The sequence below is a fragment of the Toxorhynchites rutilus genome, chromosome 3 (genome assembly GCF_029784135.1).
Source record: "Toxorhynchites rutilus septentrionalis strain SRP chromosome 3, ASM2978413v1, whole genome shotgun sequence".
Taxonomy (NCBI): Eukaryota; Metazoa; Arthropoda; class Insecta; order Diptera; family Culicidae; genus Toxorhynchites; species Toxorhynchites rutilus.
Genome location: NC_073746.1, coordinates 229,254,320 through 229,271,919, shown reverse-complemented (window position 1 = coordinate 229,271,919; position 17,600 = coordinate 229,254,320). Strand labels below are relative to the sequence as shown.

The following is a 17,600-nucleotide window of genomic DNA, read 5'->3' as shown; positions in this document are numbered from 1 at the left end:
ACGCTGACAAAGAGGAGAACAAAATCATACACAGCTATTTGTCTCCCTCCTGCGCGTATGGTGGAAAACGTGACATGAATTCAGCCCCGCTATTTAGGACTCATCCGTTATCCGCGCTGTCCATTTGGAGGTTGTCCATGGCTTATCAACGCAAAGTTGTGTAATGGCAGTGAGAAGATTTGTTTCAAGGAGAAGATCACCAGTGGAGGTCTTCAGTGGAATTATTCAATGACGATGAATTTTCATGGAGCGAATTATTTGTTTAAAAATTAGAACAAGGAATGCAATGCACGTTTAGCTACAGTTCTAACGAACTCTGAGACCAGTTGGTCAATCTTTCCATCGGGTGATTCACAGTGGGTGGCGCTTAGAAGCGGATGGTCTAATTGGTGAAACCAGCTTTTGGGACAATTCTGGACGCACAACGAAGTCCGGACGAAGAAGTTTTGAAAACGGTTGTCGTAGATGCAGAAGCCATAGTCAACACTTGACTGTTGACCTACGTTCCACTAGAGTCAACCAGCTATGAGGCTTTGACTCCTAATAATTTAATCTTAGAAAGCTCTGGTGGAGTGGAGCGATCACAACGATGCATGTTGATCCCGAAGCGAGCTTGGAAGTAGATGGAATCTAGCACAACAAATTTTAAGTGAATTTGTACTTGTAAAATTGAAAACATCATTATAAATCAAATATTTCCAGGTAAAGCTAAACCGAACTACTAGAATTTTCGTGAATTTTCATTCTTTTTCTCCATATTCCGATTTTCTCTACATCGTCTCAGATTAATCTAAGCGTTCGATGTTGTAATAGATCGAGTCTACTCTGAACATTGTCCATGCTTCGTGTCTGTCTACTACTGGCCTACTACCAGAATCGAAATCGATTTCTGGTTAACGACTTCATGGTATCTCATCCATGGCACGATTCCAAATATCCTAAAACCTACGATATAGATAAAATTGTTGCACTATTAGTGGCACTACATCATCGTCTTGCCGCTTCTGTGAAGAAAATCTCTACGTTGTTGATCTAATCAAACACTCCCGTGATCTAAACCGGACGTTCCGATAGTTTATTTCTGAAAATTGTTAGCCCTCCAATAGTTCGCACTTGCAACTTACAGCGGACTGATAGTTGCTCCAAACTGAAGGGTGTCCTACATCAAATTGCATTACGGGAAAAACACTGTAAAAAATCACCTACTTGACCGATCCTTTTTAGATTTTTAGACAAAATAAAATAAGTAAAAAAAAACTTTTTAAGTTAAACGGTTTCATTGTGATTAAATCTGGCCTTCGGGCGGCGAATATCATGCTAACATTCCTTCCCTTCCCCTGGTGACTGTAAGGACGTGGCCGGCGTCGTTATTGACCATTTAAAGCTCGAATCACCGAGAATTGCACAACGAGAATGATTTGCTAGTCCCAAGCGTCATTCTGTGTGTTCTTTGTGCAATTTTGTTGATTCAGATCAATCACGGAGAGCAACTACGAATTGTACAGTCTACCCAAGCTTAAGCTTAAACGGTTTTATTGTGATTAAATATAGCAATGTACTAAAAACTAGAAAATAATTAGGCAAGTAGCAGTTAGCAGTTATTACACCCCTTCCTTCTTTAATTTAGGGCATTGATGAGACTAAAATAAAATCGTGGGGCACGTTAAATTTCCATTATCCACAGTTAACGATTCCATCGAACGTTTAATCACACGATTTACCGTTGACTGTGCGATTCCGAGTTGTTTTCCGATGTTCCGATAAGAGAGTTAAGAACTTTCCAGGTGCTTGCGCAAAATCAATTCGCGACGTTGCTTTTCTGATGACGCCATTTTTTCCAATTTTCGAAAAACTTACGGCGATAAAAATACATTATAAACAATTCATCCAAAGCCACTTCTACCCAAATTTTCAAGAGAAAATACTCAATGGGTAATTTTTTTACAGTGTTTTTTCCGTGATGTAATTTCTGGGACACACTGGTTACGGTTTGAGTAAGATGCATAGACGATGCTTGAGGCATCGTCGTGAGTAGGGAGAAAAGAGTAATAAAAGTAAATATAGTAAATATAAATTTATTCGAGTAACCCGTAGTATGTTATTATTTTTAAATAGATTCTTCACAATCTGTTTGGAAATACCATTTGAATCCATATTTACATTATGTATCAGTACCATGATATCAGTTTTTGTTCAGCTATGATAATTTCAGAATTCGTTAATTATTTTGAATGCTCAATCCAATCATTGGTGTCGTTTTTTCGGTGAAGAACTTGCTCCGATTTTTTTTAAATTGAGCCATTTTTTATCTTTCATCACCATAAAACTAACAATAATAAACCTAAAATGGTATCAGTTAAAACTAGACTAGTAATTTGAATATCCATACTTGCGATATATAAGACTAACATTAACAACGTAGATATTATTCAGAAATAAGTCACCAAAAAGTGATTCCCTTTTTCCACCTCAATTAAAGATGCTGTACAAATTGTGGACACTTGGTTTTCACTCATCCGGAATAATTTCTCTGGCGGATTTGGTCGAGAATATTCGCTTATTGCGTAGATATTGTTTCTTTTTCCGGAATTCTTCATTCGTGCCATGAAGAGTGTCCCACCAGCCGAATAGTCCGTAGCATTGGTTGAATCTGGAATTGAAGAATGTTCCAGGTACAGCTTTGGAAATAGTGTTGGAGGAAGGATAACTTAAAACTTACTTCAAATGATGATAATCATGCTGCTCTGAACTACCGAGTACAGGTAAATGGTAACCGGAATGATCCACCAATGTGTCCATCATGACAAACACAAACCAGAGCGCAATTGTCACCGGATGACTGATCAACAATGCAGGTCCTGCGTACACCGGGAGTAAATCACTGATGATGTATTCGAACGGATGAGCGTACATTGCGGCCCACGCGACGGGTGCTGACCACTCGTGATGCTTCTTGTGGATGTGTTTGTAAAAGAAGCTGGAGTGCAGGAGACGGTGGCTATAGTAGAAGGTGATCTCCCAAACAAGAATACATATCAGGAGGTCCCGTATGATGATATCGATTGACGGCAGCTCTCGAATGTCCGGTATATCGTTGACCAGGAACTTACGGGCGTAATACGTAGCAAAGGTTGTCGGGAGACCCCAAACAAATTGATTGATGAGTACCGTTTTTACCAGATTTTTCAGTTTGTCCATTTCGAGTGGTTCGTTTGTGCCGGGTTGATTTTTGTATTTTCGCATGAAGGCTGGTTTGTTGGTGACATCCATGAAGACAAACAATCCGCCGATGATCCAGAAGAGACCGTAAGCCCATGCTGTCAGGAACCAAAGGTAGATGTTATCTGGATTGTCACCTGGAGGGGAGAAATAAAGAGAAACACTTTTATTTATACACGATGCATAGGAGAAGTGTACGAAACGGAGTGCACGACCCACTCGAATATCTCGGACAGCAAAAATATCAATGCAAAAAACATAAGGGGTAGTCCTGGCCGGTTGGTTGGATTGGTTGAAAACAGTCATAGACAATAGTTGTAATTCTAATACAATATGTTAAAATCTGAGTGGATGTTTAAGATTAACAGAAAGACGCAAAAAAAATAAGTACCGATTGTTTGTTATTATGGTATGGTTGATATTGAAGTCTGCTGTGGCGTTTTACTCCGTTTAGTTGGAAAGCCTATAATTTGAGCATTAAAATTGAGATAATCCACATGCATAGGTAGTTGTTCTTTTGGAGAGCGCAGTCAACCGTTTCTATCCATATTTTCCTTGAAGGTGGCGTGTTATGCTTTTTTGTAATACTAGATGCAGTTTGTCATACTCATTAGAACTCGTGTGTGAAACAAAATCGAAAATATACAGCAAAGGTACAATACGAACCGAGGACACATTGCACATGGATACAAGAAAATTTCTAATTTACCAAATTAATAATCACAATCAGAATCGGCCATCAACGATTCTGTCATAAATGTTCAATGTGAGTAATGAGTCTTCTATGTAGTGGGAATTCTCGGTCACGTCTTTTTCGTATTCGTCTCAATGACAAAAATGATAAAAAAAACTCTTTCACCTCTGTGGAAGAATTTGGAATAATACTGAAAGCGGTGCTGTTTGATCTTGGGATCAATTTGCAACGTAGTGACACAATTCTGTAAAATAGCTTTGAGAAGTTGTGAACATCAAATAAACAAATGATGCGAAACCAAGATCGAGAAAAGTGTCTTGTCATGTGAGTAAACCGGAAAACTGGTCTTCTCTTTGATTATAAGTTGTGTAACATTATATAAAAGAGTGTCAGTTTAATGATATAATTTAATATTCTGTGGAAAGGTATTATCTAATTCTATCGTTTTTAACCTAATTGATAAGGCTTCTTGCATACGTAATTGGTAAAGATTATTTGCGCATGCAAAGTGCCGTTTGAACAGTAAATAATATCGATCTCTACTTTTTTCAATTGACGTTCTATCGCTTCATGTCCAGTTTAGCAACTAACCATTCAACTTTATATATATAGTGAGTTCGAATAAGTATTCGCTGTTAACCAATAGATAAAGTGCACGCAGAGCGCAGGGTTGCAACAATTTTTTTCAAAAAACTGGAAGATTGCCCTTATAAAAAACTGGAAGAAAATTGGATACTGTAAACCCGTAGGTCGGCTTTGATTTATCAAAATGAGTTTTTTTTATCCATTCCAATGCTTAATAAACAGACATTCATTCGAAGTTTCGTGTAGTAAGTAGTTCTTAAATTGGCGAAATAAATTATAAATTAATAATATCATTCGAGCAGATCAAAATGATGTTTCCCACCACTCGAATATTACTGTGAAACAATATTTGAGGATATTTTTTTATTATTACTGTGAAACAATATATGAGGATATTATTTGAGGATGTATGAGCGAGCGAAACAAGAGACACATAGCAAATAAGCACGCATTAAAGTTGTTCGCATACTTTGCCACATTACAGCATTACAGCCAGCCTTGGTTCGATCCCCGTTGACATCGTATGGACTTTTTTTTGTGAGCAATTCCAAAAGAGATGAAAAAAGAAAAAAAGAAAGAGATGTCTGCTCCCATACATACAAACATTTTGAAGATTTTGAAACAGATGATTTTATTTGCTCATTTGACCCTTCAGGACACGAAAATGCATTTTTTCTGCTGAAGATGAAATGTTTTCTGCCAACGCTAGTTTGGGTGTAGATGAAGTCTGGTACGATTGCTACTGGCCACGCTTTTGAACCGTTTTAGTAGTTTCGTACGCGTTTGCGAACAGAATAGCATGGATGACATTGTGCAGCCGTACCGATCTCGAGCGCTCCTCTCTGGTTCTATCTGCTGTTTCAGATATTTCGTTGTACTGTTGTAGTGAACGAAATACGAATTGTTCATTGATAGGAAGCGGTTTGAGCAACTCGTAGATCTGCTTTGTTTTTTCGCTTTAATAACATGACAGTGGCCACGAGCTTCTTGTACACACCAAACTTCATAGTTCTAGGAAACCAAAAAATACTGATGTGACCCTGAAACATTATTAGAGTGAAGGAGGGACATCGCACTACACGACCTTTTTCGCTTCAAAAAAGCAGTCGCTATTTACCTGACAGAACTTATTGCGATACTAAGTACATTGTAATTTGAACAAAACTGTTGAAGTCATGGTATTATTGAAAGAATTTGATTATTCGACCTTAAAAACTTGTGGACCTTTGCCTACTTTCAAGCATAGGAGAAGACGGGGTAAGACCGTCCTCCTAAGAAAACCAATTTTCATTTAAACGTCCTTCAGGATTTCCCCTAATCTACTATTAAAAAATGTGCAACTGTTGATTGTATAACTTTTTTGCGTTTTTTCATTAATTTTTGAAATGATAAAAAATTGCTTTTTATTTCGCTGGCGCGGTAAGGACATCCCGCGGGGTAACGGACCATGCCGGGGTAAGACGGCGTGATGCTATTTTCAAACAGTTTAGTCTAGTAAAAATAACACGAATAGTGTTGTCTAAGGTACTAAACGTTTAGGGTTGTTCATGAACTACACAAAAACTTCTGAAAAGGTAATCAATATTCCACGTGCGGAGTTTTGCATATATTCGTGAAAAATTCGGAATCTATAAGGACGATTATTCGACGACTTCCTTATGCACTTTCGGGGCATTTGTGTGTAAAGAGACGAGCAAAAATATGTTTTTTTTATTTGATATGAAAATCATTCAATAACACGACGTATGGCGCTTTTACCCCGTCGAAAGTGGACCGTCTTCCCCCAGAGCACCTTGTGCATTATTTTGCACTTTTCATGCATTTTATATTACATTTTACATACCTTTTAACGCAGAATGAAATACAGTTTTTGCTGGAAAAATCCTTATTTTGGTTGCCTTGAAAATTAGATCGCTTGCAATCGCAATGGACGAAAACTTTGTTTTGTTTACAATTTTAATATTTCGTGCGCTCAAGTGTTGCCAAGTGTTTCGAAACGACAAAAATAGACTAATCATGCTTCTTGCGTAACATATTTGCCAAAGAACTAAGGATTTCTTATAAAACTAGAAGTGACTCGTCTTACCCCGGCAGAATAAGATCCAATAGGTTGTTGACGCAATATTGTATGCAATCCTATACCAGCACATTCCACGTAGATGATGCAGACGACCCTCTTACAAGGGTTCATTGAAGACATCGGAGTTGCAACATTGTTTAAAGATCTCGTAAAAGATTTTTTAGAGTACGAACGGGTAACAACTGTTACTTTCTTCGTTCAACGGAAACCCAATTCGATTCGATATCATATGTTGCTTTGAGTTGGCGAAAATGTCGTGCGTATAAACATAACTTTCTAAAGATTCTGGTCTGTCGTCGAACAATCGGGCATAACGGGCGTGTTCATTCAAAGGTGGTTATACCATCCACCAGAACTGGTGTAAAAACACGAGCTGGGAGTAGCTTCTATTGCGATGATGATTTACAGGATATCAAAATCGTCGTGGGTGCTTCGAACGCTCAGTTCGACTAAGAGATGAAACTCAGACCGGCAATTGGAAGGTTTATAGCGCATCCGCGACCCAATGAGACCGACCAGAAACTTTGCTGATCCCAAGAACATGACCATACATAGCAACTTTATTCAGCACAGCTTATAATATTACTACACCTAGAGCTCACCAAAACCAACCGAAATACATATCAAACACGTGAGGATCAACATCATCTTCGCTTCCTGGTGATGGTCAAATTGCGCTATAAACTCTCAATCGTAAATAACGTAAGACATCAGCATCCACCACGGTACCATCTTCGTCGACTGCCAAACATTCGTTGTTTCAACAAACGCCCAGTCTTGTGACAATGCAAACACCACCATTGACGTTGCAGCTGACACAAGCGCAACGGTCAGAGCCACTATCAGACGATGCGGAGTCTGTAAATGATATTTTGGACATCAGTCTATGGACAGAGTTTACTGGGTGGTTGATCATGTGTAGCATGACTAGGCAAGAATTGGTTATGTACAAGATTGGAGAACAGTACTGTCGTAATCTCGCAAAGTGACGCAAGCGCCAAGGTAAAAATTTTCAGTACGAGACTTTTTGTAAAATTGCATGTATAATCAGCATACGCGTACATAATGAAAATCTGATCTGTACAAAATGTGTATTGTTGATGGAAAAACATTGCCATCGGCTTGATTTTTGAAAGAATGCAGTTTTATTTAGGCTATGCCACCAAGGCCAGTTTGTTGTGGAAACAGCAAATTTAAATCGCTGTTTCCACAACCGATTGGCGTTCATCCATCAAAGTATGTGAGAATCTGTATCCAATTATTTTCTCCAACATGCTGCGTTGAGCGAAGCATCAGGGAGAAGAATTCACATATTTTCCCAACTTTGTAGCATAAGTCGAGCAGGTTAACGTAGTTGAGAACCCGATTGTAATAATTATGGACAGCACTGATTTTTTCGAAATTAAAATGCAATTGAAACCATCCGTGTTAAATAATATAATGCCGTCCGAAATTATCCGAAGTAAAACAGATACAGTTTACGCGAGGATGTTTTGAGTTTTGTTACAAGATGTGTTTCGTTTCGTTTGGAGCATTTAGAAGAGTGCAGCTGTTCACCAAACCCGACATTTATCCTTCAACAACACTCAGCTTCAATTTATCCGAAAGAGAAATTGAACAGGCGAGGAACGTAAACATCGTCAAGAAGCTTTGTCCCTTGATGCCTGAAGGAAAAAGACACTAAATATCCTTGGAATCCTTGTAATCAACAATTAAATTGATGAGTTTGAACTATTTAGTTTTAATCTTTATGAGCTATATGTGAGAACAGCAATACACTTCAATCTAGGATAACTCTACTTTAAGATGAGCTTGATTTCATGAATTTAAAGTACATGGTTTTGTGAGCTTCTTTGTATATGATTTGTAATTCTGAAACAAAATTGCTATTATAAAAGTAACATTACATGGGGATGGACTGTTTCTGATAAAAATACTTGGCATGACTAACTTTTCGGAAAAGTGTTTTTTACAAGAAAGAAGGCATGTGACTTTTATTATGCTAAACGTTCATTACGGAAGAAGTTGTTATGTGAATATTGCTGTCCCTGCTCGTTCATCGTACTCTATCAGAACAGATAAAAAAATCACATCGCATCACTATGGAATTACGTCACAACATAAGGAAAATGGCGCTTGCGCCCCATCACAGTGGAAATGGCGCTTGCGCCACTCCGTTTTCAAGCTTTCACGTGGTAATTTTTTCACATTTCTGTAAATTTTCACAGTTGTTTGGAAGGATTTGGTATTCTTTATCGATCTATAACAAAAAACGTAAAATGTCAATGTTGGCGCTTGCGTCACTTTGCGAGATTACGGCAGAGTAGTCATGCTGTTTCAGTTAGAATCTGTACGCAAGAAGTTAGCTCTATCTCGGCATAGTCTTTTCACCTTGCTTCCGTTTAACAATTGTAACTGTAAAAACGTAACAAACGTATTTACATTTTACTTAGAATAAATAGTGCTAAATCGGTTATATAAAAAATAAAAATAAAATAAAATTGTTGTACAACGTTGATTAAAGTAACTGAGGCTACAACATTTTCGAACTATGTTTACCTCTTTCTATAGAGATAAGAATGTTAGATTTTTTATTTCACCTAAAATTTCGGTCCCCCTAAAATTAAAATTCGGTCCCCCCATTAAAATGAGCATATGTAACAACTTTGTTGAAGGCAGTTTTTTTTCTAGAGAATCATAGTTATTTTTAGCGTTTTCTATCTATGTTACAATAGGGTGAAATAAAAAAAAGGGTTATTGTTTTTTCAATTTTAACATCAAAGCTGTCTTCTGACGACTTTTAGAAGTTATCAAGACAAACATTTTTCAATATAGACCTTGTCATTCTCAAAGTTATTAATGTTTTTTTTTCAAAAAAAAACCCTTGATTTCAACTTTAATTTACTCAAATATGAAAAAAAACATAGGTTCGCAAATTTCACAGTATGTCGTCAATAAACATTTTCTATGTTTTCCCCAGAAAGAACGACAAACAAATGAAGAGTGTATATTTTTTGGGGAGAAATAATCAAGGAGTAGGAGAATCTTTCAGTAGGATTGAAATATTGTCAAGCTATGCATAGAAAAATGTTTGTCTTGGTTAACTCTGAAGGTCTTTCTAGAATAGTTTTCATGGAAAAAAATAAATATAAAATTTAGAGCAAAAACAATTTTTTTTTCCTTGCTGACCCTAACGTGACTTAGAACAAAAGCACTAAATTGTTTGAATCGAAAGATAAAAAATACATTGATCGACAAAGTGGCTTAGAGCACCTGGAGCTACAATGTTGTCAAACTATGTTTACCTCTATCTATTAAGATAAGAAAATTAGAATTTTTTATTTTACCTAAAAATTTGGTCACCCTATTTTTGACAACATGAAATTAGCGCTGCATCATATGTAACAACTTTGTCGGAATAATTTTTGTCTAGAGAATAACTGTTGAGCTCTAGATGCAAATTTTCACTTCAACCATTGTGCGTATACAAATAAAAATACCTTGCAATTTCGGAACACCTCTTTTGTGGCTTTGACCTTGGTAAGATATGCCACCTCAACCAAAACCAAGCCTCATTATGTGAAACGTTATGTTTTTCTCACTATGTTTATCTACGCATGAAAAAATTTCAATTACGACTCTAGGTCGTAATTGGCCCAGCATAGTTTACAAATGTACCAACTATTTTTATGATTAATCGATCAAATTTGCACAAGCGTAACCCTATTCCATTTAGCATGAAATGTGCAAGTGTTCATTTTATCAATACCAGGTGACCATTTTAACCCCACACTAAAAAAATGATTCATCTTTCTAGTTTTTTCTTCCTTTCAATGAAAAATGTACTTTTGCTATTTTTATAGTTAAAATCGTTTGCTATCTTGAACAATTAGTTAATCTACATTGTTCTTCAAAAAACGGAGATCGTAGTGTGATGTGGATGCAGGAAATGGACATATTTCTTAGGGTAATCATTTTACCACCTCTTCCTCTACTTGTAAGCATAGGTGCAAAATTTGCATTCCTTCTAATCACAAGGTGAAAAACGTGAAAAACTTGAACACGTCTCAATGTTGTTCGGTTGTTAAACTATGCAAATTGGAAAATGTCTAACCTTATATTGAACAAACAAAAAACCAGGAGCTCAGACTGATATGTACCATGTGCATCTCGGCATCTTGGTAAACAGTTGAGGTTGTTGAACTTTGATCATGTTTACGGCGTTGTGATGTTTGTTTTATCACACACAAATAATATCTGATGATGTCGCGCGTCGTCTGACAGTAAAAAATGAACCTCAACGCATTGCATAAAAAAAACTGTTTGCGACAACAGATGAAGATGATTGACGTGAAGTGCAGAAAGTTTAACATCCTCAAAACGAAGCTTAGTTCGTCCACCCGTTGCTAGTTTCGCAAATGTTTATGCATCATCCGATGTAACACAGTGCCGCAAAAAATAAAAATGCAAGTTGTTATTTCAAACTAAGTTTATGAGTTTATTTGCATTGCGTTCAGTATTTGGACTGACTTACAAAAAATAGACGTATTACGTATTATTAACACATTAGACATATGATGGTTTTCAATGCTTCATAATTTATGAGCTATAGAAGGCGAGTTCGGTGTTAAATTTTCGAAAAATACAACCGAGAATCGTATCAAAATTATGCTCTCAAACATGGATAGGTAAACCGAAAGACGGATGTTTGATAACGAATGAACACGCGAGTGATTTTAACGTAACCATCGATTCGAAATTAAAACCTTTTGTGTTGTAATAGTTTTTATGTGTTTTCCTTTCATTTAACTCTTTTAGAGTATGTTGGAGTATATAAACGTTGAATGAACAATTACCGACATTTTTGACAGGATATGGGAATAAGGTGAACGAATGAGAAAAAGACTGTTACTTTTTCGCTGTTCTTGCTATGATGGCTAATGATATGTGACAGTATGGTCATTGTTTGTGGCGATGTTAATTCCTGCGGGGAAATAAATACCGATTTAAAACATCTTTGCTCTGACCGATCGTCTAGCACTTTCATATTTTGTGACATTGCACGAACTAAGATCACCTAAGACGATATAGCTTATTTTGACAATTTTCCCATGAGTAAGGTAATGGTCTAGACTTGATCATATGTGTATAAGCTTTATATGCTCTTTTATCATTGGCTAAGAGATTGGGCGCCCTAGCATCCTGTATATTTGATTGATTTTCCTTTGTCAGAGTTTTTTTTTCTAAATACTATACCACTAAATACTTTTGTAGATAGAGCGCACAAAACGAGTCATCGTATTTGCTCATCAAACACATAGCAAATCAGGTCGATTAAATACAAAATGCTTCATTTTGGTTTTATATGATGCCGGTCGTTTGGATATGCGCATCACTTACTGTCAATTTGAAATTCAATCAGATAAAACTCATGATATTATCCATTATTCGATCGTGTGAGAAATGAATAATCGAGCTGAATCGATTCGAATAGTAGGATATTTATACTTGAATTGAATCGAAAAAAAAAAATAATCTCTAAACTCTTTGAAGCTTCAATTTACGGTCGTATATCTTGAATGATTCTTTAGCAAAAATATTGTCCAGATTATTATTTACTGTCGTGCATTTTCCAGATTCACATACTATTCATCCTGGAAGGATCAAGTTTTATCTGGTTTCCCCGGTAAATTCATAGTTAACATGGATATACATGGATATATATTGGGTAAAATCACAGGTCTTGTTGGAGATCTACGTGATATATCATGAAATATATGCGTTCTAATAATGCGATAATACTTTTTTAATATTAGGTATATCTAACAAATCCATCTATATGATAACTCAATTGCTAAAAACATGGTGAGGAAATGAAGTTGGACCGTCATTAGTATATTTGCAAAAGTATTTCTGGTTTGGAAATTTTGTGCAAACATTGATTTTGATACACTAATCAGATCGTTTTTTCAACTTTTCTTTCTCACTTTTGTGTATATTTTTTTTTGGTTTTAACACACTGCGTATCATTGATGACACTCCTCAAATTTCTAAATTACATTTGACTATGAGAGGAAATAGTTTTGCATCAATTGAAGACATTCAACGGACAGCGATGGCCATCTTACTGGCTTATCACAATTACTGGTTACTAATTTTGGTTTCGTTTTGCACAGAGGATGTATATTTATTTCTCATCAGCTCAACCATCGAACAGCATTGTTGAGTTACATAGGCTGATCACGAATAGTTGTTTTTTATTCGTACACCCCCGATCGTACTCATCATAACCCAACACTTGTCCCCAATCGATGACGAAGCATTTTCGTGAAAGGGTGATGAATAGAGTGTTGAAAGGTGAACAGCCTCGCGTATGTGATTAATGTTCCGAAATCCAACGTGAGAAGCCTTCGTTGAACGTATCGGTAATGACTCAACTCAAAATCGCTTGAAAAAATAAGGAAGGGAAGATAAAGTTTTCTTCCGTCGCGGCACGTTCAAAGAATATTGTTTGTTTTTTGTCTAAGAAGGCAGTTTCTTCAGATTTAAGTAGCACCTAAAGCTAGTCATCATATAAGTGAAGCTTTCCTCTGTACGGCCGCTTCATTAGTGGTTTTTTAGGTAGATCCATAGATAAAATCGGTACGTACATTAAAGGAACAAATCAAAATAAAATCTTATTTCGGGATAGGTAAATACGGCTTCTTATGAAATGAACAGAACAGACTATCTGCGGTACAACTCCCTTCCATTATGGTGGTATTGACCTGATGGCGACTGAACTTCATATAGGGTGCCTTTCGTTGGAATAGAGTTTCCAGAATACAGGAGCAAATTAAATTAGATTAATATTTTTGCCAGACTACACTGGTATTTTGAGCCTCGTGTTGGTAGCTTCTAAACACGCGTGTTATTTGTGCTCTTTGGAATACTTTACAGGATGGGAAACTGCTCGACCCTGTCACAAATAGAATATAAAAAATCGCATTGTGTTCTGCAAGTCCTCGCAAAATCTATGAATTTATACAAAATGCGCTGCACTAAACATACCTGAGTATTTATATCTGACACGTTGTGTCAAAACTCTTGTGAAGATGTTCATGAATAACATTTGCGACAGAGCAGATCATTTGAGCGTGTGGTTAGCCATTGAAACCATGTAGTCCTAGTCTGGCGAGTAGGATGTGTGGAGTAGCCAAACTCCAAAAATTATTATTGGATGTCAAAGAAACAATGTGGAATACTACGTCCTACATATTAGCTAATTCTGAGTTTTTCTTCTGGATCGCTGTCTCCAATCCATTAAGATGCGAGCAGTATTTTTGAGAATTTATCGATTGGTTGCTGAGTAGAAGTTTAGTATATAGAATTACTTTCTAATTTCTAATTGGAAGATGAGATGCGATTCATCAAATGCTTCCTGTCAAACTGTTTGGATCCCATATATCGTATCGATTTCCGTAACCAAGCTTCACCAGATGCTCATGAACGGTGGTTTCAGATATCCGTAGTGAGTCTTCTGATTCTCGTGTTGTACACCGAGAATAAATCTTGATCAGCGCTCTCGATCTGTGGGGGTACGAACATTCCAGGCAACTCAATATTATAAGTATGCTTGAAATTCTTCGTTTGTATATTCGCCAAAATGCAAAACGAATTATTATAGTGTTGAACATGTCGAGTATTGTGAAAAAAAAAAGGGTTATATCTATGATATAACCGCAAGGTTGACGTTAGCTTAGTTATCATAAAAGCTTCCCAGCTTGCATATACAGTAGAACCCCGATCATCCGCGAAATAGTCTGGCAAAGCTAGCTCGGATAACGAAAATCACGGATAACGCAATTGCTGTTTTTCAACGTAACTCCTAAACATATAGTTTTACCATAATGATGTATTTGGAAAAGTTGTTGAAAATTATAAGCAAATTCATAAAATTTTATGAACACGGCGGTATAACACGACAAACATATTAAAAGATCCTATTTACTATGAAAAAGACAATAAATTAGAAATTTTTAATTCTCTAGAGAATTACTGCATTTAGAAGGAGATTGATCAAGAGCTTTTTTTATTTTAGATCACACCATGATTCATAATTTGTGGCTAAAAATTATTGTTAACTTACAAACATTCGAAGTTTCGAAAAGTTTTTACATTTATAGCGACTTATAGTTTTTGAGATATAAATTATCAATGATTTCTCTTACTACACCCAAAGTAAATTTTTAGCAAACGTTATGGCATCCCGATTAATTACATTAAATGAGCCGAAAAATAACAGAAAATATTCTACTCCCCAATATGTGTATATCATTTATATAATGTATATGCTAGAGCCAATATGGGCCAATATGAGCGAGCGAAACCGGCGAAACATAGTTTGCCAAATACACGTTTATGCAAATACACGGCACAGACAGAGAAAAATATCTATTCTCGTTCATGCTTTTCTTTTTTCTCTTAGAAAACATCTTCCAACTTCATTTTATGATGAGGTGTGATATTATCACACTTTATATAACAGCACGAGTAGCTATATGGATAGCGCGGTCGTATGAAACAGCTTTGCGCTTCAGCCAGCCGGCCTGGGTTCGATCCCCATTGACATCGTTTGGACTTTTTTTGGCACGATCCCAAATGAAATGAAGATAGAAAAAAGAAAGAGATGTCTGCTCCCATTCATACAAACCTTTTTTAAGCTATTAAAACAGCTCAATATTTGCGCATTTGACCCTCCAGCATGCGAAACGGCATTATTACTGCCAGAGATGAAATGTTTTCAGCCAACACTAGTTTGGGTGTAAAATCGATACGCCCTATTCAAAAGTTACACTTGAGCCAAAAAATTTCCAAATGCTGTGGAAAACTCATATCTCTTCCAACCCAAACGGAATACAAACTGTTGTTTAAATCAAAAATACATGTTTTTAAAATCTACATTTTTAGTTCGATTTCATTTGGTGCATTATTCTTGAAAATATTTTCGTGCGGAAATGTTTTTCGTGTTTACACTCTTCTTCAGTCGGTGACCTTGTCACTCAAAGCCGCGGATAATCGGAATTCTACTGTACATTAGTTGAAGCGCTTGGAGAAAAATTATTGTTATAAATAAAAAATGCATTTTTTCGGCGTTTAAGGCTTGGTGCACAAATTACGTATCGCTCAAAATCCGGATTTTGGACTCTCTCACGTAACGCAATTCCTATCTCTTAAGCACAGAAAGTAACGGAACCTCGACCTTCTCCCTCTATTCTCGCGTTACGTGATTTGTGCACGGCGCCTAATTTAAGGGGATATTCTAGTGTAGAGACACGAATTTGGGACGTTTTTTCGAGCTCCGTAAAAATAAAACAAAGAATATCTTTAGTATCTATTATATCATCTTCATCTATCTTTTGGCAATAAAACAAAAATTGAACGGAGAAAAAATATTCTTGACTATAATAAATAGTTACAAGCTGATGAAGTGAGAGGGTTAAAAAAAGTTCGGCCATGGCGTACACAATTCCATCCCTTCTGGTTATCACAAACAAAAAAATCGAACAGATTCTGAATCAGTAAAGATACCGCTATCGCATGAACCTCGGACAAGTCAAAAACATCTTTTTTGACAAAAAGGTGCGATACTCCCATAAATTCCGACAGGAAGCTGATAATAAGCAACGAAATAATAAATCCATTATATTCCGGCAGATGGCTGATGGCTTGCGTCGTAAGATCGAGCGATCGACTACGCTAAGGACTGTCAGAAACGAAATGGAATTGAGAGAGAACTGCTGTTATTTTAAAATCCACTGAAACTTTGAAAAAAAAGATTTTTTGTTTCCGCTCGATATTTTTGTCTACTACATTTACACACACTAAATTAAAAACGCCTTCAAATTATGTGTATCACATGCATTGATTTTTCACAAAGTTACATCATTTCAAAAATCATCTAAAAATGTCGACTTCGCACTCAGTTCCTCTATTTTTTTGTCGAGTGTATAGTGAGCAGCTACCCGATCTTGAATCACTTGAACACTCATCACAGGTGATGACGGTTGCGTCATCTACGACTGGTATTATTATTCAAAATTTTGCAGATGGCAAGAAATAGAACTCGAACTCATATTGGATTGGAGTTCCTGTATAGAAGAACGATCTTTCGCTTTTTCATGTTTCATATCTACTCCAGAACCAGTTGATTAGTTCTGCGGCCGATTTGACTCGTGTGATGTAAACGAATGACCGCGGTAGCTGTCCGTTCTTTTTTTTCATTTGAAAGCTTCCCGAGCGAATTTTCGTTTGATACGAACAATCTTTTGCATTTTTATTATCTTCAACCGGTTTATTGTTATATTATGTTATCCTTTTCTTGAGGAGATTTGATTTAAAAGTAACAAAATTTTTTAAAGATCTCGTGCTACGAGAGCAATTGGGACACTTAGTACTAGTGAGTACTAGTCTTAAGGAAGTACCTACAAGGTTTTCTACTAGCTTCGCAAGAAAATCTTTGATTTATGGGTCAGTAACTTGTCGATTGTGTCGCATCTTCCGAATACATATGACTACATTAGAATCCCTTCCACTTGATTTTCACTTTGCTTTTTCATTTGTAGATAGCTCCCATATTTTGTTATTGCTTTCACAATCGTTCCAGTTCTTACAATCATAATTTACTATCTTTTTATTTAATGTCGTCAGTCTGAAGTTAACCATCACAAAGTTCTATTTTTTTCTTTTACTTCTACTTGGAACTACACTATTGAGTTATTTAAAAATGATCCGCAATTATTTGTCACTAGATTGTGTTGATAGTCATATTCGGACAGAACTAAATAATTAACAGAGGACGCAGGAGCGATTTCGTTTTGGAAAGGTTTATCTCGCTCTGGTCGGCCAGTCATTGAAAACAATCTATGAAACTGGCCGAGCAAGACCGGCAGTAAGAATCAACCGTGTGACAGTTTGAAATCGTTTGAAAACGGTTGACTAACAAAAAAAAATCAGATGTTTGGGTGCCACATGAAATAACGT

General features: G+C 36.4%; 1 protein-coding gene across 2 annotated transcripts in view; it reads right to left on the bottom strand.

The window, feature by feature from the left end:
- Window positions 1-2,059: 2,059 nt before the first annotated feature.
- Window positions 2,060-17,600, bottom strand: part of LOC129779654 (fatty acid hydroxylase domain-containing protein 2-like) — a 68,351-nt gene continuing 52,810 nt past the window's right edge. Inside the window, exons 2-4 of one of the 2 annotated variants that reach the window (XR_008743730.1) lie at window positions 2,720-3,356; window positions 2,410-2,650; window positions 2,060-2,341 (exon numbers count right to left, since the gene is read on the bottom strand). Coding sequence is in view for 1 of the 2 variants with exons in the window: in XM_055787247.1 (XP_055643222.1) it covers window positions 2,509-2,650; window positions 2,720-3,356 (779 nt within the window). In the remaining variant the exon portion in view is untranslated. Of the gene's footprint in view, window positions 2,651-2,719; window positions 3,357-17,600 lie in introns of both variants that reach the window. The other variant, XM_055787247.1, reaches the window with a different exon arrangement.